General features: G+C 41.7%; 1 protein-coding gene and 1 long non-coding RNA gene across 2 annotated transcripts; one reads left to right on the top strand and one right to left on the bottom strand.

Annotated features, from left to right (window-relative positions):
• The first annotated feature begins 4,177 nt into the window (after positions 1–4,177).
• Positions 4,178–5,594, top strand: LOC143818359 (speedy protein 1-A-like). The gene is made up of 4 exons (XM_077299700.1): positions 4,178–4,213; positions 4,386–4,468; positions 4,646–4,814; positions 5,184–5,594. Exons 2-4 carry the CDS (start codon positions 4,398–4,400, stop codon positions 5,334–5,336), a joined length of 393 nt encoding a protein of 130 aa, XP_077155815.1. The 5' UTR covers positions 4,178–4,213; positions 4,386–4,397; the 3' UTR covers positions 5,337–5,594.
• Positions 5,595–8,654: 3,060 nt separating this feature from the next.
• LOC143818358 (uncharacterized) lies at positions 8,655–17,378 on the bottom strand. Its single transcript, XR_013224485.1, has 2 exons — positions 16,193–17,378; positions 8,655–10,160 (listed from the first exon to the last, which is right to left on the bottom strand). It is a non-coding gene; the product is annotated as an uncharacterized LOC143818358 (long non-coding RNA).
• Between the last annotated feature and the right edge of the window lie 6,466 nt (positions 17,379–23,844).

Below are 23,844 nucleotides of genomic sequence, written 5' to 3'. Positions count from 1 at the left end.
CAAAGTCGGCGTCTCATGAAACCCGACCCGATCCCTGTGCGGGGTCGGCCATGCGGTACGCGATCTTGGCGGCAAAGTCGCGTTTCGTATGACGCGTTTAGCGCCATTTTTTCAGCCAATGAATGAGCGTGGGCAGAGTGATGACATAGGTCTTAGGGGAGTGAACGCCTATCGTCATGTTATCGCTTGTGCGCAGTAGCGATTTGGAATGTGCAATACGAAATTTTCTGTGCTGGGATGGAGGGGGAGAGAGAGAGAGAGAGAGAGAGAGAGAGAGAGAGAGGAAAAAAAAAAAAATTACGTCATTGGGTTTCGTGTTTCGGCCGAAACCCGACTTTTCACGTTGGTCGGCCGATTTCACTCGACTCGACTTTTAAGACAGTCGAGTTTCACAAAACCCAACTCGACCCTAAAAAACTAAAGGTCGCTCAACCCTAATCATGACCCTTACATCATATGATCGCCCAACTGTGACCCTCACACAACCATACATACGGTATAATGCACTGCATGGTCCTCAACATAGTATAATGCACCACATGATCCTTACAGTATAATACACCCCATAGTCCTCTGTATAGTATAATGCACCCCAAGCTCTATCTAGGATAATACATCCCATAGTCCTCTGTGTAGTATAATGCACCCTATACACTATACATTACAAAGCACCCCATAGTCCTCTGTATAGTATAATGCACCCCAAGCTCTATATAGAATAATGCATCCCATAGTCCTCTGTGTAGTATAATGCACCCTATACTCTATACATTACAATGCACCCCATAGTCCTCTGTATAGTATAATGCATCCCATAGTCTATACAGCATAATGCACCCCATAGTCATCTATACAGAATAATACACCCCATAGTCCTCTGTATAGTATAGTGCACCCCAAGCTCTATATAGGATAATGCATCCCATAGTCCTCTGTGTAGCATAATGCACCCCATAGTCTATACAGCATAATGCACTCCATAGTCATCTATACAGTATAATGCACTCCATAGTCCATACAACATAATGTAATACATTGTCCATACAGCATAATGCACCCCATAGTTCTCTGTATAGTATAATGCACCCCAGAGTCCATACAATATAATGCACCCCATAGTCCATACAGCATAATACACCCCATAGTTTATACAGTATAATGCATCCATAGTTCTCTGTATAGTATAATGCACCCCATAGTCCATACAGTATAATGCACCCCACAGTCTATACAGCATAATACACCCCATATGTTATACAGTATAATGCACCCCATAGTCATCCACACAGTATAATGCACCCCATAGTCCATACAGTATAATGCACCTTATAGTCCATGCAGCATAATGCACCCCATAGTCCATACAGTATAGTGCACCCCATGGTCCTACATTTGGAATCATGCACCCCATAGTCCATACAGAATAATGCAACCTATAGTCCTAAAAGCAATGTCAGAATTATTTTTTTATTTTTACAATTTCTCCTCGATTGGAATTGTTTTAAGTTTTCCTGTACACTATGCGGTGAAATGAATGGTGTCATTCGAAAGTGCAACTTGTCCTCCACAACACAAGCCCTCATATGGCTATGTGGACAGAAAAATAAAAAAGTTGTGAGTTTGGGAAAAATGGAGGAAGAACAAAGACGCAAAAATGAAAATTGACCTTGCCGCTAAGGGAGTTCAATAATGACTTTACAGGGAGCAAGAAAGCAGATGACAATTATTCTCTTGCTCCATACACAATGGACGATCTAGTGAACATGTTACACATCACACTTCTCTCATCACGACTTTAGTGTCATCATTATTACATGCGGCTTACACTGCTGCCATTTCCCAATCATCAGTTAATAAATGGAATAACATGATAACTTCCTCAAATAACACCAATTGGAATACAGAGGAAAACTACAAATATAGATATAAAAGTAATACACTGTATCTCCTTATTCATTATTAGAATGCGCTTTCCCTTTAAATTTTGCGCCGCGTGCTTCAACCATCAACCAATAGCATCGCAGGATTTGAACTCAAAGAAAGAAAAAAACCGTCAGTTGGTGCCAGTCTGCGATAGCTCTATTAGAGAAAAGACCGGCTCCTTATTGATTCCCAGAAGCGACACTTTTTGGATTTGTACCCGGATCGTTACCTGCTGATCGGAAGACAACTGCCACCGGCCGCTCTACAGAGGTGAGAATCATTGTGTGATGAGCAAACTGCCGATTTATGTCATTCCAGATACTGACAGTTGGGATCTATACTGAAAGCAATCACATATAAAAAAGCAAATGACTTCACCATAAATCCCAAATCTAGATAACGGGGTGATTATGGATAAACGGGATAAAATTTGGTGACTTTGAATAAATGTTTAAAATGTGGATAATGATGTGTAAATATTAATCTGAAAAACACGGGGCCACATATTTCTCCTAGAAATTCCCAGATACAATATTTAGAAGTGCATGGCCATTATTAGCCTGTATATAATAGTTATATCACACATGTAGTGGAGATATGAAGACTATTGTACTGGATCATCAGTCACTATACAGGGAGGTAGCGGATATATGCAGAGGTTTATATGGCGGGTCACAGTGCAGTCAGTAGAATGTAGATATGTGTAGTCTTTTCTTATCATAGGACATGAAATCAATCTGGTAGGCATCAATGACCGATTATATATTTTTGTTTGTTTTTTAAAGCACCACTGCAGCGGGTTTTTTACTGCACTGTGGGAGTGGTGCTTTTATGTAATTCTCCTGGCCCCTGTCTCATACTCACCTGTCGCCCCTTCATCCTTTTCCAGTGTTGGTCCTATCAGTCTCCGGTGAATTGTGACCGGCCATCAGCTCCAGTGATTCATGGAGCGGCGCAGACGTCACTTTTCAATACCTCTCTATGAGAGCCTCGTTCTGGCTCTCACAGACTTGTATTAAGCTCTTGTTACGTAACTTCTCACTTGAGGCCGGTCAGAAGCTACAGGCACAAGATGGCACCAAGTATAAGAATGTGGGCAGGGGGCTTACATTAAAAGTGCCACTCCAGCAGTACAAACAAAACAAAATGCTGGAGTGGTGCTTTAAGTAGAAAATAGGGTTTGTTTTGTATATTAGCTACAGCGCCACTTCTGTCAATGGGTCATGTTGGGTATTACAACTCAGCACCAATCAAGTCAATAAAGCTGCAATACTACAACCCATGTAATGCAGGCTGTGGTAGTTTGGTTTTGGGTTACACATTAGGTTGGTAGTATTACCCCACTAGAGATCCTATAGACAGAGCCATTCTCTGCAAATTCAGGTTTTTCCTTTTTCTGTATGTTTCCAGGAAGAAGAGTAAAGATGGCCATGAGGAAGCGGAAGAGAGAACTGATCGCCCTGTATGAAGAGGAGTGGTAAGTAGATGAGGTTACATCACTGCAGTCATCACAATCCATACACTTATATCGGCAAATCATAGTGACCATTACACATCATCACTACACATATTTATACCATTTACAGCACAAAACTAATGTCAGATCCCCATGAGGAGAACACCCATCAGGATGTAAGTGAATTATGTGTAGCCATAGTACGACCATGTGCATGAGGCCTAATACTATATTATCTACCTCGTCTACCACAGTTCACTGTCTGCCACCCAGGAAGTGGCCAAGAGGAGGAAGACAGAAGATGACATCCCCCAGCCAGAAGAGTGGGCAGCTTTCGCCGCACTCCTTGGTAAGACTCATTGCACCTTCCAAGGTTTCCAGATATAAAGTATTAGATTATATGACATGTATTTTTATATTAATCTATTTTATGTGTATAAAGGTAGAGAAACATGTAGGGAAGTGTTCTCCCTCAGCCTCCTATAATTATACCTAGTATGATACAGCAGACAGGAGCGGTCACTATGTGGTGAGCAGTGTCGTGGCTTTGGTTTCACCTCAATAGTGATGGCATATCTTTAGGACAATTCTTCAGTATCTGATCAGTGGGTGTCGGGGGCCAAATCTCCACCAATCTGATATTGATGAGCTATCCTGAGGATAATCCATCATTAATGAAGAACTCTACAACCCCAATAATTTAACATTAATAGCATTAAAAAGGTTTTCATTACAAAGTTCATAGTGAAATAATTCTATGTTCTCATTTTTGTAGAAGAAGAATACATCAGACGTTTTCTAGCCAGGGACAGCTGTCTTAAGATTTCGGACAAGGTATTATTGTAGTGAAGGATAAGAAATCATCCAGATTTGAGAAGATCCATCATAGGGAAATAAAGGGCTTATTCTTATGTAATAGTGGCCAGATATTACCAAACATAGGAATATACAGCTATATATGTTCTGCATTATATATACCCTCTATCTCTGCTTCCCATCCCTCTAGTATCTCCTCGCCATGGTCGTCACTTACTTCAGGAGAGCAGGACTGCGATCTTCAGAATATGGAACCTTCTTCTTTCCAGCTCTGTGAGTCTCTTTTATTATTACACATTTATGTCTATAAATAACATTATTTTATTGTAAAACCAAAATATCTTTTCTACCACTCATGTAAATACATGATAATTGTATTTGTTGTTATATTTCTGTATTTTCTTCTGAAGTGGATTCTAATTTATTTGGATTCATTTTTCTTCCATCCAGGTTTTTAGCCAACCAGTTTGAAGAAGACGTGCCATATCAACGGAAGATCTACCGCTGGGCCCTCAGATGGACGTGGAGCATGAAGAAGGACCGACTTCTACAATTCCGCAATGTTCTTTTCACCAGGATGGGATTTCGTGCTTGGGTGGATCGAGCCACCTGTGATCTGGTTAGCAATATAAACAATAATAACATAAAGCTGATCTGTAAATAGGTATCACAATATAAACAGAATGCATAAATAAATACCTTAGACCTGATGGGGTGGCTGTACTTACTTTGAAAAGCCATGTCAAAATGGTCTTGTAATCCTTATGTTAGGTAGAGCATTTTATGAATGCAGCCATAGCTGGACTCATGAAATGCTTGTTTTAATGTCAAGGAAGAAAACTTTAATAAGTAATTATGCAGTCATTCTGCCATGCTTTTTCAGTCATCACATCAATATCATCAGGTCTAAAATATATGCAAATTGAATTATGATTAATGGTGATATATTCCCTTTAAACTCTGATTATAATCACTTATTTCATTCTAGATCATGGCACAAGACCCTGACCACTGGGCATGGAAGAGAGACAGGAATATCCATCACAGCTGGGCAATTCGTTGGTTCAGGAGGAATAATGCCTTACCCTGCTCTCTCTGTAACATCGTTCCATGCAAGAAGGAGGAAGATACGAATATCTAATGCCTGGAAGAGGAGCTGCTGGACCCACAAGGAGATGAACATGGCTGGAAGAGGAACATAGCTGCTGGACCTGGAATGAGAAGAACATGTCTGGAAGAGGAACATAGCTGCTGGTCCTGCAAGAAGAACAGCTAGAAGACGTGACGGATGAAGAACTGGAGACAGGAGAGAAGTATTCTTAAAGGGAACTTGTCACCCCCAAGGCATTTTTTAACTAAAAGAGCCACCTTGTGCAGCACTAATGCTGCATTCTGTCAAGGTGGCTCTTTTAGTTGGGGTTCCTTTCAACGCTGCAATATCCGTTTTTATAGTTTGTCCCTAATACCTGTCTTTTCCCCAGACACAAACGACTCCCAGCCATTACTCATTACTCCATGTGCCACGGGCTGCCTCCACTTCCTTCATTAACCTCCCTGGCGCCTGGGCTGTAAGTTCCCATCATATGATGGGAGTCGAAGGGCAGCGCAAACTGCGCATGCCCGAAAAAAATCTTACAGCTCAGGCGCCGGGGACGTTAATGAGGGAACTATATGTATAAGGGACAAATTATAAAAACGGATATTGCAGCATTGAAAGGGACCCCAACTAAAAGAGCCACCTTGACAGAATGCAGCATTAGTGCTGCACAAGGTGGCTCTTTTAGTCAAAAATGCCTAGGGGGGTGACAGGTTCCCTTTAATAGTCACACACAGAACATGCACATCCCACTGTACACAGACAACATACATACATACACACACACACCCTTCTTGAAAAGTATAATGTTACAGGTTATATATATTAGATTCCTTGATAGGGCGTTGATCCAGGGAACTAGTCTGATTGCCGTATGTGGAGTCGGGAAGGAATTTTTTTCCCCAATGTGGAGCTTACTCTTTGCCACATGGGGTTTTTTTGCCTTCCCCTGGATCAACATGTTAGGGCATGTTAGGTTAGGCTATGGGTTGAACTAGATAGACTTATAGTCTTCCTTCAACCTTAATAATAACTATGTTACTATGTATTCTTAATAGTCACACAAAGAACATGCACATCCCACCATACACAGACAACATACACACAGACACCCCATATGCTGTACACATAGACACACTGTATACTTTACACATAATTGTTATGTTTTCACAGTTATTATATTTTATAGTGGTAACCTCCCTTAGCATGCCCGGAGGAAGGGCAGTACAGCAGCCATGGTTTCCCTACAGGTTTCCACCACTGGGGTCTTTTCCTGTCCTGAGTGTTGCTGTATGCTCTTTGTGAGTGATGGGAGGTAACCAGCACATATAAAGCATAATAATAAATTTCACACTATTTAAACTTTCAATGATGTGTCTGAGTCTTTATTTTATACTTTAATGTGTGGAAAGGACCACCATCAGATCATTTCTGCCCCTACTGTTTTATGGGACCTGTTGTTTTCTGCTGTTTTCTTTGCAAAGATCTTCTATGTCTTTAAGAAAGTCTGATGCTTGTTCTGGTGCTGAAAATGTTTGTATTCTTTCTCCAGGTGAAAACACTTTAAGATTCGCTTGGAATTGTAATGAGAAGCGGATTTTTTTCTTTACTAAATTAGTGCATATTCCACTAAAGGCGCGTCTTTTCTTTGTTACTTCCACCGAGTAGTCACTAAAAATTAACACTCTATGTCCATTTAGCACTGGGGTGGAGAGGATTTTCTGTACCTTTGTAAGATGTCCGCTTTGTCTGCATAGTTCAGATATTTCACAATACCAGGCTTGGGCTTATAAGCAGAAGAGGTGGTGATGGTGAGCTACACTGTGAGCGTGTTTCACTTTCAATGGTGTATTAATGCCCAGAGCTTTTGGTAGGTCTAGTGTGCATATACTTGTAAGCTGGCTACGGGTAATAGATTCTGGTAAACCAATAATCCTAAGATTGATTCTCCGTAATCTATTCTCCAGATCATCAAATGCAGTAAGATCACATCTTTAATATGCATTTAATTACTTTATTTGCTGATATCAATTTATTCAGATAAAAATACAATTCTCTCTCAAAATTGCATCAGCCCGCCTGTGCAGTAGCATCTATCGAATCTCTGGTAGATTCTACTGCGCATCTTCGTGGAGACAATTTTTTTTTCTCTAGAAAACCGCCGGCGACTGCCTGCTGAATGTGAATTTTTTTTTTCAAAGCATATTATAGCCGCTGTGTAAAATAGGGGGTGACCTTACATACAGTCATATGAAAAAGTTTGGGCACCCCTATTAATCTTAAGCTTAATGTTTTATAAAAATTGGTTTTGTTGCAACAGCTATTTCAGTTTCATATATCTAATAACTGTTGGACACAGTAATGTTTCTGCCTTGAAATGCGTTTATTGTACTAACAGAAAATGTGCAATGTGCATTCAAACAAAATTTGACAGGTGCATAAGTATGGGCACCTCACCAGAAAATTGACATTAATATTTAGTAGATCCTCCTTTTGCAAAAATAACAGCCTCTAGTCGCTTGGGGGCAAATATCTTTATGGAGCATCTTATGGGGCCATATTCAACATTTGTGCAGCACTATATGGGGCAAATATCTCTATGGAGCATCTTATGGGGCCATATTCAACGTTTGTGCAGCACTATATTGTGCAAATATCTTTATAGAGCATCTTATGGGGCCGTATTCAATGTTTGTGCAGCACTATATGGGGCAAATATCTCTATGGAGCATCTTTTGGGGCCATAATCAACATTTGTGCAGCATTATATGGAGCAAATCTCTCTGGAGCATCCTATGGGGCCATAGTCAACATTTGTGCAGCATTATATGGGGCAAATGTCTCTATGGAGCATCTTATGGGGCCCTTATTAACATTTAAGCAGTACTGTATGGGGCAAATGTGTCTATGGAGCATCTTATGGGGCCATTATTAACCTTTGTGCAGCATTATATGGGGCATACTTTAATATGGATCATCTTATGGGGCCCATCATGAACTGTATGGAGCATTATATGTGGCTCCTGATTCAATATGGATATTCAAAAACACTTAACCTACTGATATCTCAATTAATTTTACTTTTATTGGTACCTATTTTTATTTTTGAAATTTACCGGTAGCTGCTGCATTTTCCAGCCTAGGTTTATACTTGAGTCATTAATTTTTCCCAGTTTTTTGGGGCAAAATTAGGGGGGTCGGCTTATACTCGAGTATATACCGTAATTGGAAATGGATTGATGTGGTTCTGGACAAATTTGGTATCACAGGTATATTTAGGAATAATCTAATAGCTCTATATAAAAATCCTAGAACACAATTCCCCCCTTAGTATGCGGGGAAACAAAGGCATGCACAAGAAAATAAAATTGAAAATACTTTATTAAATATTGCACTGAACAACAATAAAACCCATGAAAATAGCCAAACAAGGAAAATCTCAATAAAAACCAGCAAGCATGAAGCAAACACGATACACCAATCACAGTATATGAACGTTAATTCTGAAAAATGCTGTGAAAATACTTAAATATAAACCAGCTACTGTTTTTATATAGGCTGAAAAATTCAGTCATATAATGGAATGTATAACACATGACCCCAGTGAATTCAGAAACTATCCAAAGACTAAGTCAAAAAACTCGCAAAAATGCAAAGTCATGTATACAGGCCACACTGATTGACGGTACATGTGGAAAAAACATGCTGAATGATAGTCATGAGCTGGAATATAAACATATGTCTCTATGGTTGTAAGGCCAAATATACCAAAAGGGAGGTTTCGCTGCAGAAACTTACACACTAAAAAATTCTAATGTGCATAAGGGGTATGTAGTAAAGTGCAATCAGTGCTAGAAAGCCTATGGTTGAAATGCAACCTAATGGGCAAAATACGCTATCCCTATATCAGTCCTGCAGCTATCATGACGTATATACAAGTGTATGAGGACTAAACCCACCATATACCAAAGAATGGTTCACATAAAAGTGCAATAAACTTACATGAATATCGTGACAGGTATCGTGTGCCTATGCTGCAACCCCGACAGCGCCGTTTCGCCAATCAGGCTTCTTCCATATGGGGGCAAGTGTGTTGTATGTGGGGGAGTGCTCGTTATAAATGGCAAAAAATCAGCCTCAGTGCTGCGAACAGCTGATGACTTACGCGTCCCGGATATTGCACGGCGCATGCGCTGGTTAGCGGCCGTTCGTACAAAGTGAGTGACTTCCCAAATCTCGCCTCTGGCATGCAAGCGTGATACGCTCACGTCATCCGGTCGGAGGGCGTGGAAGTCACAGAGCGGCCGAATCCGGGGCATGCGCACTAATCCAAGCACTCAGTCAATGAAAGTAAATATCGCTGCCGAAATGGAGCGCAGCTAGTGGGAGGCGTGATAAAGGCTGACTGCATAAATAGATAGAGTTCACATGTAGTGCCATAAAATATAACCAATATGGAGGTAAAAATCCTAATACTTATACAAACATCCATATAAATATACTAATCATAATTTACAAATAATTATAATGCACTAACAAGATGATAAATTACAATTGTATTGCACTGTAAATTCAAAATATATAACGATACAATTTAAGATATTGTACATAAGGCAAAGTTGAAGGAACTCTATACTAATATAAATGCTATACAAATGAGCAGAGAATATTAATACATTTATGAACATGGACAACAGATAGAACATTCCATAATATGAACCCATAATAGACATAAGTTATATGCAGTATGGCAACACGCAAGACTTTTGATTGAAGATGCTCAAACTGACCACATAGGTCCATAACCATTGGCTGTTGTCCAAGTTCCAAACCTCAAGATAAAATAGGTTCCAAATGCAATATACAATCCTAAAATCAATAATGACAAAAAAAGAGAAAAATTTTAGAAAATAAACACACTAAAAACTACACAGGAGTTTATAACCCAAAATCAAGATGGACATGTCGGCAAATGCGACCCAAAAAGAAAAATGCCACAACAAGAAAAAATAATTAATAAATAATGAATAAACTAGATGGTTAATAAATAACATGAAAATGGACATGAGAAACCATGATGAAAAGAGGAATGGACAAGCCAAAGGGGAAGAAGGACAGACGATCAAAAGGTAAGACCCAAAAGGGTGTAGGATACCTGAAGAACCACTAAAAATCACCCAAAATAGAAGGAGGTTATAAAAGCCAAGGTGGGTAAAGTTAACTATAAGGAGTTCATAGAAATGAACTAATACCCATTGTCTCATTAAGCCCTTGTGGGGTAAGGGCACCAAGTTGGTATATCCACCTGCTCTCTTTACGTGCAAGGATTTTACCCAAATTACCTCCTCTATCATTGAGGGCAACCTGATCAATAGCCTGTATTTTCAAACCAGTTGGATTAGAGTTGTGGTACAGCTTAAAATGTTTGGGCAAGGTTATAAGCAAATTAATATCTTCAGTACTGGCAGCCTTCTCAATATCAAGGATGTGCTCCCTGGTTCGTAGCTTAAGCTCACGTGTAGTGAGCCCGATATATATCTTTTTGCAAGGGCATTGTGCATGGTACACAACGCCCTTTGAACAACAGGTAAGATATTTACGTATAGAATACGACCTTGAACCATCATGATTGTCAAAAGAAGCACTTTTAATATGATTTTTGCAAGCTTTGCATTTTTTACACGGAAAGAATCCATTTCCACTTGCTGAAAAAGGCATACCAGTTGTTTCCATCCCTGAGTAGTGACTATGAACTAACATGTCCTTCAAATTCCGTGCTCTCCTAGGTGTCATACCTGGACGATTAGGACGGGTCTTTTTAAGAACAGGGTCACTGAGCAAAATGTTCCAGTGTTTTTGGAGGATTGCCGTTAATTCAGGCCATTGTTTACTGAAGTTCGTTATGAACCTCACCTGGTTGTTATTATTCTCATTACAAGATGTCCTACTGCCATACAATTCCTCCCTTGGAATTTTACATGCTCTATTGTACCCTTTTTTTATTTGTCTTTTGCTATACCCACGATCTTGAAAGCGTTGTGCTAATTCTATTGCTTGAACCTGGAAATTATCATCTGTAGCACAGATTTTTTTGACCCTTAAAAATTGTCCGATCGGGATCCCATCGATTGTCGGTTTGTAATGGGCCGATGATGCATGGAGCAGGGTATTTGTGGCAGTTGTGTAACATATTAACCCCTTAAAAAATTAGATTTTAATCAGATATATTTAAAAATACCACTTCCCGGTGAAAACAGAAAAAAAATTTTTTGATAGAGAACAAATCTAATGGGTGCACCTGTCCTAATACAATCACCCTGCGCTTACCTGCTGTCCCTACCTAACAGTGGAGGTTGGCACCCTGATAGATTATTTGGCGCCCCCACTCCGCGACGGCTATCGCCTGCTGGCCCTATTGAGCAACTGACCAACTATAGGCGGGAAAACAATGAGCAATAAAAAGAAATGAAAAAAGCGAGGGTAGAAGAAAACTCAGGTGCACACTAAATATATGCTAACAACCTCCCTTATTGAGGTCCCACATAGGACGATAGATTACTGAAAATATATATTTAGAGCATATAACCAATATCACTCATAAAATTTATAATGTAGCTGTCCTCATGCACAATTATAAAAGGATATACCTATGTGCATAGATGATGAGACATCAATAGGCGGAAAGACATAAATACAAATGACCTGGTTCAGTCCGAATTTAGGACTGTGCATGGCCACACCACCTGGCGGTATTCAGAAATAGTTATAATAAATATATACAAGAGTGTCTAGATAATATTGCACATTTCAACACAATTGCTAATACCCATAGGCAAGAAAAGAGTTTCCAAATGCCATACCCCATTAGGCAAAAAAGATAACACACCAGTACATTAGACTGTACATTAGAAAATAGTATGCAAATGCCTATAAGCAATATAGGTGCTTATAGGCAAATGCCTATAAGCAATATAGGTGCCCTGATGCCGGTCTGTCCCGGCATCAGGGCACCTGCATCATTGACCTCCGGTTCATCATATCCGTTTGTGCCCCCTGAAGAACCGTATGACGGGGAAACGCGTCGGGGCGTTCTACTGACAGCTAAGTGTCTTATTTTGGGGACAATACCCCCTTCACTGGCTGCCTTTGATACCATCTACTTTTGGTCCATCGTACTGTGTATGAGTATAGACACTGACTACTGGTCACTATTGCTTATAGGCATTTGCATACTATTTTCTAATGTACAGTCTAATGTACTGGTGTGTTATCTTTTTTGCCTAATGGGGTATGGCATTTGGAAACTCTTTTCTTGCCTATGGGTATTAGCAATTGTGTTGAAATGTGCAATATTATCTAGACACTCTTGTATATATTTATAACTATTTCTGAATACCGCCAGGTGGTGTGGCCATGCACAGTCCTAAATTCGGACTGAACCAGGTCATTTGTATTTATGTCTTTCCGCCTATTGATGTCTCATCATCTATGCACATAGGTATATCCTTTTATAATTGTGCATGAGGACGGCTACATTATAAATTTTATGAGTGACTAGATGGCAGCCCGATTCTAAAGAATCGGGAGTCTAGAATCCATATATACTTTATTTATTCAAATGTAAGAATAATACAATTAATAAATAATAGTAAGAAAGAACAAAAAATGGCTGCACTCACCAGCTCTTGACAATTCTTGACAGTACGGCACATTTCTGATTGGTCGCTCGCGGCAGGCGGCAACCAATCAGAAAAGTGCCGCGCACCACGAAGGCATATATCTTTGTCCACCCTGAGCGGGTGTAGGACGCTGGTGACGTCACTTATCTCCGGACATTATCTCCGGACAAAGCCACGGAAGTTGGCACAAATTGCCGGAAGTAGTATTCTAGGCAATTATATATTAGATTTTAATGTTATCAGTGTTTACCTTTGAACGTTTATATTGTATTGTCCTGTCACCAGCCATGTGTACGATTATCGGCCGAAAGCCTCTCTGGAACCAATAATCACCCCATGTAAAGGTATCTTTATAAGTTAAAGATTCAGAATACTATGACTTTTATCATATCCTGAACAGTCAAGTTTTTTATGAACCGTTAAGGTTTTCTGGTTGAAGTAAAAAAAACTCTGAGTGTTTACAGTTTGAAACCATAAAATGTTGAAAAATTATGTCATTCTTGAGTATATCACTCAATGGTGCTCATAAACGTGTCAAATTTGATCTATAATATACTTTAATATACGTTACTTTAATCTTTAATATACTTAAGAACAGGGCCCCAGACATCACACAGGGGGTCTGAAACACCGCACAGTGGTCCAAAATATCGCTGTGCTCTGTCTGGGGCCCCATATGCTGCCTGGGGCCCCTGTGCTCTGCCTGGGGCCCCTGTGCTCTGCCTGGGGCCCCATGTTCTGCCTGGGGCCCCTGTGCTCTGCCTGGGGCCACTGTGCTCTGCCTGGGGCCCCATATGCTGCCTGGGGCCCCTGTGCTCTGCCTGGGGCCCCATATGCTGCCTGGGGCCCCTGTGCTCTGCCTGGGGCCCCATAGGCTGCCTGGGGCCCCTGTGCTCTACCTGGGACCACTGTGCTCTGCCTGAGGCCCCTGTGCTCTGCCTGGGGCCCCATGTTCTGCCTTGGGCCACTGTGCTCTGCCTGGGGCCCCATATGCTGCCTGGGGCCCCTGTGCTCTGCCTGGGGCCCCATGTTCTGCCTGGGGCCCCTGTGCTCTGCCTGGGGCCACTGTGCTCTGCCTGGGGCCCCATATGCTGCCTGGGGCCCCTGTGCTCTGCCTGGGGCCCCATATGCTGCCTGGGGCCCCTGTGCTCTGCCTGGGGCCCCATATGCTGCCTGGGGCCCCTGTGCTCTGCCTGGGGCCCCATGTTCTGCCTGGGGCCCCTGTGCTCTGCCTGGGGCCACTGTGCTCTGCCTGGGGCCCCATATGCTGCCTGGGGCCCCTGTGCTCTGCCTGGGGCCCCATATGCTGCCTGGGGCCCCTGTGCTCTGCCTGGGGCCACTGTGCTCTGCCTGGGGCCCCATAGGCTGCCTGGGGCCCCTGTGCTCTGCCTGGGACCACTGTGCTCTGCCTGGGGCCCCATATGCTGCCTGGGGCCCCTGTGCTCTGCCTGGGGCCACTGTGCTCTGCCTGGGTGTAGGACACTGGTGACGTCACTTATCTCCGGACATTAGCTCCGGACATTATCTCTGGACATTATCTCCGGACATTAGCTCCGGACAAAGCCACGGAAGTTGGCACAAATTGCAGGAAGTAGTATTCTAGGCAATTATATATTAGATATTGGTTATATGCTCTAAATATATATTTTCAGTAATCTATCGTCCTATGTGGGACCTCAATAAAGGAGGTTGTTAGCATATATTTAGTGTGCACCTGAGTTTTCTTCTACCCTCGCTTTTTTCATTTCTTTTTATTGCTCATTGTTTTCCCGCCTATAGTTGGTCAGTTGCTCAATAGGGCCAGCAGGCGATAGCCGTCGCGGAGTGGGGGCGCCAAATAATCTATCAGGGTGCCAACCTCCACTGTTAGGTAGGGACAGCAGGTAAGCGCAGGGTGATTGTATTAGGACAGGTGCACCCATTAGATTTGTTCTCTATCAAAAAATGTTTTTTCTGTTTTTACCGGGAAGTGGTATTTTTAAATATATCTGATTAAAATCTAATTTTTTAAGGGGTTAATGTTACACGGTTTTTGATTTCCCCTTTTTTTTGTTTATTTTTCTTGGATGTTTCTACTATTTGTGGCAGTTGGCATTCTGAATACGTCAGTGACAATCCTGCCATTAGAGGCCACTGTCATTTTAAGGTCCAGAAATTCTAAAGATCTACCCCATTTATAAGTGAGCTTGATGTTATAGTTGTTTTGATTTAACCTATCCATCAAAGATGTTAATTGGTCAATGTTGCCCTCCCAGAAAAACAGTGTGTCGTCAATGTACCGGCTCCATCCTTGGACCAAATCCATTCCTATCAGTTGATCATTTAAAAAAATTTCCTTCTCCCAATAGCCCATGAAAAGATTAGCATAAGTAGGGACGCAAGTTGCACCCATGGCCGTTTCTTGCTTTTGAAGAAAAATTGTCTTGTTAAAGATAAAAAAATTATGTTTCAAGACAAACTTTAGCAAAACCAGAATTAGATCAATCAGAGCTTTATCCAAGTTACTTTGGTTTAAATAATACGAAACCGCATTTAAACCATCACTGTGCCTGATTGATGAGTAGAGTGCCTCTACATCTGCTGTAACTAAAATGGCCCCATCATCTAAATATATAGAGTCTAGTATTTGTAAGACAGATGTAGTGTCTTTTATGTATGACGGGAGTGTTAGCACCAATGGTTGTAAATAGTAGTCTATGATAGTGCAAATCGATTCACACAGACTCTCTTTGCCTGAAACTATCGGCCTTCCTGGGGGATCACTCGGGTCTTTATGCAGTTTCGGCAAGAGGTAAAATGTGGCCATTTTAGGTTGCAATTTTATAATGTATTCGAGTAAACGCTTTGGAATAATCCCTTTTTCATAGGCTACTTCTAGAATCTTAATCAGTTCCTGTTGGAACTGTGTAGAGGGATTGTAAGTCATTTTTTTGTAGCACGATTTAACAGATAGTATTTTATCTGCTTGCTTCTTGTACATGCTAATTGGCCAGATAACGGTGTTACCACCTTTATCCGCCTGTTTAATGACTACATTTTTAAGATTTTGTAATTCCGTTAATGCCAGACGTTCTTTTCTATTCAAATTCGTATTCCAACCCGGACTATTGGGTAATGCCTCAATATCTTTTGTTACCAGTTTCATAAAAACATCAATTGCTGGACATGTATTGAAGCTAGGGAAGGTTTTAGATTTAGCAATCAAATGAATCGGGAACTTACCAGCCTCATTTTGGGCATTTTCATCAAGTAACTCCTCAAGATCCCTCAAGGCCTCTCTTTCCATTTCAGTAGGGGAAGGGAAATCCAAATCCACTTTGTAGTGCATTTTTTGTAGGACTATCTTACGGGCAAAAAGGTGTAGGTCTTTTACCACCGTGAATTTGTCTAATATAGAAGAAGGGGAGAATGTTAAACCCTTTTCTAATAATTTAGTCTGAGTTTCTGATAATACATGTTCTGATAGATTGATTACCTTCATGCGGTCATTAGTCCTTTTAGCCTTCCTTTTGGAGAAAATGTCAGCATATTTCGTATTACTCCAAACTCTTGTCCGCATGAAGTAATCATTCGTGCTTTCTGATTCACTACATGAGGCACTACTCTCAGAACTAGATAAAAATCCTCAAGCCAGAATGTATACTCCAGGATTTATACCTCAACAATTCTCTTTAGATAAGGGTACCAGACAAGGTTGCCCCCTCTCACCCTTGTTATTTGACCCACCGGTAGAACCTTTGTCTCGACATCTTATTGCCTCTAACGTGTTCAAAATTGGAGATGAAGAGGTTAAGTTAACATCCTTTGCGGATAACATGCTGCTCTTTCTTTCTGAATCAGAAAAGCAACTAGATACTGCAATACTTTGGTTCCTTTTCGGGATACAGGGTAAATATAGACAAATGTCAGCTATTGTTCTTGAGGCAGTCGGCTGTTAAAGTCAACTTGAGTATCAGAGTCAATGTGGCTGCCAAGATGGTGACCTATTTGGGTATCAAAAATGGCAAAGACCCAGAATCGCTATACAGGTTAAGCTACTTTCACACATCAGGTTTTTTCCTTCTGGCCCATTCCGGCTCTTTTTTGAAAAACTGGAACCGGCGAAATAAAAAAACGGATCCGTTTTTTTCCCATTGACTTGTATTAGCACCGGATTGCGCCACATGGTCCACCATTCCTTTCGCTTTTTTCCGGATCCAGCGAAAATTTCCATTCCAGCGTCTGGAAAAAACGTCTACAGTAACGTTTTTTGTCTCCGGCGAAAAAGCCGGAAGTGCCGGATCCGACGCTTCCGGCTTTTTGCTGCAATGCAAGTCTATGGGTGGAAAAAGACAGATTCCGTTTTTTTAATCTGAGCATGCTCAGAACCAATTGGCCGGCCCCCAGGACACATATATAAATAATGCCAGTGAAGCCCTCCCTCATCCATTTACCAGCCAGCAAGACAGCCAGCAACAAAGCCTGCCAGCCACAGAGCCTGCCAGCCACAGAGCCTGCCAGCCACTGCCAGCCACAGAGCCTGCCAGCCATGTCTTCTTCTGGGAGCCCTCCCCCATGTCGGCAGCGCATTGAGGTAAATAACTGTTTTTTTAATGATTTTTTTGCCATTCTATCTATCTATCTATCTATCTATCTATCTATCTATCCATCTATCTATCTATCCCATATCTATCTATCTATTGATCTATCTATCTACCATTAGAAAAAATAGGCAGCACTCCTCCATTCAGTGAAGTTCTGTGGTTTTTTATTTAGACCCACATGGCAGGCGACGTTTCGGCTCCTATGGAGCCTTTCTCAAGCAGTGAATCATTGACAATGGCGTGTTTAAATACAGGTGCAAATTACTCACGTTTTTTTGACAATCATTTATCTAGAATTAATATCTCACATTTTTATATATAATACTCCAGTGCAGTGTCTCATGTCATTCTTAGGGTTGTGATGTTCCATATAAAGTGCTTTTTTATATATAAAGTGCATCATAACGTGCATTATGTTGTACAGACCAATGTAATCCATTAAAGTGCAGCTGTGTTCTTGTAACATATTTAAATATTATTAAAAACAGACTCACCCTGACGGGATCACAAAAGACACATGGAGGACACTATATTCCTTAGTTCGGCGTACCTTAATCCCTACTGCGCATGCGTTAATGTTTCATTACGTCTATGGACATTTCTAACCAATGTGGTTAGATGTGTGTCAAAAAGCTTTTCACCCATGCGGATTAAGTTCTCTCCGACGTTTAGGCGCAGTCTTAATATTGTAATCCTTTTTTTAAGAAAAAACTATTAGTAACCTTTCAATCATGCATTCCGATTTCCTGCTATATTAAACCAGCTATTTTTAAGAGTTAAAAGTGAGTTAGCTTACGGACTTTTCTGTATATACAGAACACCCTGGTATACCTGACGGCGCCCTCTTCAGGTCACTTCCTGCAGCCACTTGGAAGATACTTGACCCGATCAAGGCCAAGATATCCCTACCAAGGTCCATAAAGGTGTATTTTTTAGATATATGTCCAGCTCACATAACTCTATTTCAAGAAATCTCCTTTGAAGGTATATATATATTTTATACTATATTGATCTATCTATCTCATATCTATTTAGCTCATATCTATCTATCTATCTAATATCTATCCCATATCTATCTATCTATCTCATATCTATCTATCCCATATCTGTCTATCTATCTATCGAAAAAAACAACCAGCACTCCTAATGTGAACACGTGCATGCTGCAAAACTGCATTATATATACAAAAAAGAACAAAGCAGCACATGTGCATGAATCAAGGCCATGTGAAAACACAGACAAACATTCAACATACAGTGCAGACCAAAAGTTTGGACACACCTTCTCATTTAAAGATTTTTCTGTATTTTCATGATTATGAAAATTGTAAATTCACACTGTAGGCATCAAAACTATTAATTAACACATGTGGAATTATATACTTATAAAAAAAAGTGTGAAACAACTGAAAATACACTCACTGGCCACTTTATTAGGTACACCTGTCCAACTTCTTGTTAACACTTAATTTCTAATCAGCCAATCACATGGCGGCAACTCAGTGCATTTAGGCATGTAGACATGGTCAAGACAATCTCCTGCAGTTCAAACCAAGCATCAGTATGGGGAAGAAAGGTGATTTGAGTGCCTTTGAACGTGGCATGGTTGTTGGTGCCAGAAGGGCTGGTCTGAGTATTTCAGAAACTGCTGATCTACTGGGATTTTCACGCACAACCATCTCTAGGGTTTACAGAGAATGGTCCGAAAAAGAAAAAAAATCCAGTGAGCGGCAGTTCTGTGGGCGGAAATGCCTTGTTGATGCCAGAGGTCAGAGGAGAATGGGCAGACTGGTTCGAGCTGATAGAAAGGCAACAGTGACTCAAATTGCCACCCGTTACAACCAAGGTAGGCCTAAGAGCATCTCTGAACGCACAGTGCGTCGAACTTTGAGGCAGATGGGCTACAGCAGCAGAAGACCACACCGGGTACCACTCCTTTCAGCTAAGAACAGGAAACTGAGGCTACAATTTGCACAAGCTCATCGAAATTGGACAGTAGAAGATTGGAAAAACGTTGCTTGGTCTGATGAGTCTCGATTTCTGCTGCGACATTCGGATGGTAGGGTCAGAATTTGGCGTAAACAACATGAAATCTTTGGGATGTGGTGGAACGGGAGATTCGCATCAGGGATGTGCAGCCGACAAATCTGCGGCAACTGTGTGATGCCATCATGTCAATATGGACCAAAATCTCTGAGGAATGCTTCCAGCACCTTGTTGAATCTATGCCACGAAGAATTGAGGCAGTTCTGAAGGCAAAATGGGTCCAACCCGTTACTAGCATGGTGTACCTAATAAAGTGGCTAGTGAGTGTATGTCTTATATTCTAGGTTCTTCAAAGTAGCCACCTTCTGCTTTGCACGCTCTTTGCATTCTCTTGATGAGCTTCAAGACGTTGGTCTTCCAACAATCTTGAAGGAGTTCCCAGACATGCTTAGCACTTGTTGGCCCTTTTATCTTCACTCTGCGGTCCAGCTCACCCCAAACCATCTCGATTGGGTTCAGGTCTGGTGACTGTGGAGGCCAAGTTATCTGGCGTAGCACCCCATCACTCTCCCTCTTGGTCAAATAGCCGTTACACAGCCTGGAGGTGTGCTTGGGGTCATTGTCCTGTTGAAAAATAAAAGATGGTCCAACTAAACGCAAACCGGATGGAATAGCATGTCGCTGCAAGATGCTGTGGTAGCCATGCTGGTTCAGTATGCCTTCAATTTTGAATAAATCCCCAACAGTGTCTCCAGCAAAGCACCTCATGCTTCACGGTGGGAACCAGGCATGTAGAGTCCATCTGTTCACCTTTTCTGCGTCACACACAGACACAATGGTTGGATGTGGATGTGGACTCATCAGACCAAAGCACAGATTTCCACTGGTCTATTGTCAATTCCTTGTGTTCTTTAGCCCAAACAAGTCTCTTCTGCTTGTTGCCTGTCCTTAGCAATGGTTTCCTAGCAGCTATTTTACCATGAAGGCCTGCTGCGCAAAGTCTCCTCTTAACAGTTGCTGTAGAGATGTGTCTGCTGCTAGAACTCTGTGTGGCATTGACCTGGTCTCTAATCTGAGCTGCTTTTAACCTGCGATTTCTGAGGCTGGTGACTCGGATAAACTTATCCTCAGAAGCAGAGGTGACTCTTGATCTTCCTTTCCTGGGGCGGTCCTCATGTGAGCCAGGTTCTTTGTAGCACTTGATGGTTTTTGCAACTGCACTTGGGGACACTTTCAAAGTTTTCCCAATTTTTTGGACTGACTGACCTTCATTTCTTAAAGTAAAGATGGCCACTCGTTTTTCTTTACTTATCTGCTTTTTTCTTGCCATAATACAAATTCTAACAGTCTATTCAGAAAGACTATCAGCTGTGTATCCACCAGACTTCTGCTCAACACAACTGATGGTCCCAACCCCATTTGGGGTTGAAATTCCAAGAAATTCCACTTATTAAACCTGACAGGGCCCAACTGTGAAGTGAAAACCATTCCCGGTGATAACCTCTTGAAGCTCATCAAGAGAATGCCAAGAGTGTGTAAAGCAGTCATCAAAGCAAAAGGTGGCTACTTTGAATAACCTAGAAAATAAGACATATTTTCAGTTGTTTTGCACTTTTTTGTTAAGTATATAATTCCACATGTGTTAATTCATAGTTTTGATGCCTTCAGTGTGAATTTACAATTTTCATAGTCATGAAAATACGGAAAAATCTTTAAATGAGAAGGTGTGTCCAAACTTTTGGTCTGTACTGTAGATTATACTTCTCAAAAATATTTTTTCACAAATTTTTTCAAAAAATACTCTGCCAGCCACAGACTTTGCCAGTCACAGAGCCTGACAGCCATGTCTTCTTCTGGGAGCCCTCCCCTGTGTCGGCAGCGCATTGAGGTAAATAACTGTTTTTTTAATGATTTATTTTAATATTCAGAAAAAAAGGCAGCACTCCTTGCTTATAGTGAATATTTGTGGTTTAATTCAGACCCACATGGCAGGCGACGTTTCGGCTCCTGTCGAGCCTTTCTCAAGCAGTGAATCATATGTAGCAGTGAGTTTAAATACATGCAGTAATTGCTCATAATCTTTACAAAAAGTACATAAAAAATGATTTTTAACAAATATACAATATTGTATTATATTCATAGAAGCGATGTGCAACATAGTGTGACTGTTCCTAAAACGTGACGATTTCATAAAGTGCCATTTGTGCAAAATTGCATTATAAAATGTAACTATCATCCAATAAATGTTATTAATAAAGTGCAGCTGTGCTTAGATATGTTTAAAAGAAACTCACCCTGATGGGACCACAACAAAACACATGGAGGACTCCTCTTTCCTAAGATCGGCGTGCTCAAATCTCTATTGCGCATGCGTTTGTGTTTCATTACGTCAGTAGACGCTTTCAACCAATGTAATTCTGTGTGTCAAATTCCCATTTGGCGCTTGTGCACTGCGTCATTCCAGACGTCTAGGCGCCACCTTAGATGGGGAAGGAATGCATTCTTATGACTATTCCGCAATAAATCTCTATTATCTTACAGCGCTTGTATATTCTATCACTTAAAGCATGTTAGCGCCACTTATAATGTGGAAATATTATATGGGTATAGGGTTTAAACATATGAGCATACGGACTATGTAAAGCACCCTGGTATACCTGATGCCATACAATACATTGAAGGAAATTAAAACACAGTATGTAATTTAAAATCCACATTTAACCCCGTTGGTTTTAAAGTGTTTAGTTCCTGGATCCTTTTTAATTCTTTTTGTTTCAGGAGCTTTTCCCTATTTCCCCCCCTCCCCCCCCCTCTGTATGGGTACTGTGTCAATCAGTCTGAACCTTTAGTCCTTTTCTGTATGAGCAGCGCCCCAGAGTCCTGGTTGTTGCAGTATTGTCGCTCTTCCACCAGGGGGAGTGATGGTACGTCTGATGGCACTAAAGGAGTTCACCTGACCAGGTATCACAGTCACACATTACACTTCACACTCCGGCCACCAGGGGGAGCAAAAGGTTCTATCTATTAGGCCAGTCCTCACACTCTGGTAAAACTGGTAGTCGGATAGGAAGTTAGGGAGAAGCTGCCTGGGTGAGACCCAGAGAAGACCTGTCAGGCAGACAGGGAGAGAAGGAGGAACATCTGAGCTGCAGACAGAGGTCCCTGTCAGGGGTGGGATTCTGGCAGAGACTTAGCAAGAGACAGAACGTTATGGAGCTGCGCCTGCACCTCATTGCGGCAGCATCCTAAGAAAGGACAAGAAGCGAAGTATATTGTGGAGAAGTGAGAAACGAGATCACAGCACTAGGAGATAAGACCAGGAGGAGTCCTGCCTTTAGATCGGCAACATCCTTCTGAGGCGCGTAGCCGGCGGCCGGAACGCCGAGGGAGTGATTGGCTCCACGCATTACTCTGAACTAGGGCAGGGCAGTTAATTCCAAGTTGGCTGTCCAACCTTTACACCTAATGAAGACAACGGAGGCAAATTCTGGGAGAGGGGCGTCTTTAGGGTCCCTATGAAATAGCTCCAGGCCTACCCCGTCATACGGGTGCGTCCTATCCATATCATCTGGGGGATGTAGAGAGAGAAACAGAAACATACACGACAGTTGTGAGGACTATCCAGGGGTGCTCAGCAGGGAGGTACTACAACACACAGGCGCTAGTAGGAAGGCTACTGATTTCCACCTGCAAAGGGAACTCTGGATGTGCCTGGCCTCAGCCAGCCCTGTTAGCAGTGCTCTGGATTGTGGATGCCGAAGCCTTCAGTAAAAAGGTAAAGAGACTGCAACCCTGTGACTTCGTCATTTACTGTGACCTACACCATTACTCTCTACTCATCAAGGGAAGCCCTGGGGACGTACTTCACCTGTGGGAAGGTATACCATCTAGCTGTCATTCAATCACCCCAGTGGACCCCTAGCAGCGTCGGTCACCCTGACCGAATACCACAGGTGGTGTCACGAACACTTGACAAACTTTCATCCCCTTTAATTGGGCGCCCCTTAGCAGGGCCACGGGCCGGGTCGGGCCACCGTGACATCCCCAGAACCGAGACAGAGGGACCCGGTACCGAGTACCCCACTGCCCTGCGTCTGGGGGCGCTCCATATGTCCAAGTTCAACAAAGTGTTTTGTAACTGGGAGGTCCATCCTTTTCTTTCTAATTGTATACCGATGGTGATTTATGCGTGTTTTAAAATCGCATGTCGCTTCTCCTATGTACCATAAATTACATGGACATTGTAATAAATAGATCACAAAATCTGAATTACATGTTAAGAAGTGTCCAATAGAGTATTTTTAT

The sequence above is a fragment of the Ranitomeya variabilis genome, chromosome 3 (genome assembly GCF_051348905.1).
Source record: "Ranitomeya variabilis isolate aRanVar5 chromosome 3, aRanVar5.hap1, whole genome shotgun sequence".
NCBI lineage: Eukaryota > Metazoa > Chordata > Amphibia > Anura > Dendrobatidae > Ranitomeya > Ranitomeya variabilis.
The sequence above is the reverse complement of the archived record's forward strand: the minus strand, read 5'-3'. Positions and strand labels throughout refer to the sequence as shown.

Coding starts and splice junctions, on each gene's coding strand:
- LOC143818359 (XM_077299700.1), top strand. CDS start 4,398: ATGGTCGTCACTTACTTCAGGAGAGCAGGACTGCGATCTTCAGAATAT. Junction 4,469..4,645: donor ACCTTCTTCTTTCCAGCTCT/GTGAGTCTCTTT, acceptor TCTTCCATCCAG/GTTTTTAGCCAACCAGTTTG. Junction 4,815..5,183: donor ATCGAGCCACCTGTGATCTG/GTTAGCAATATA, acceptor ATTTCATTCTAG/ATCATGGCACAAGACCCTGA.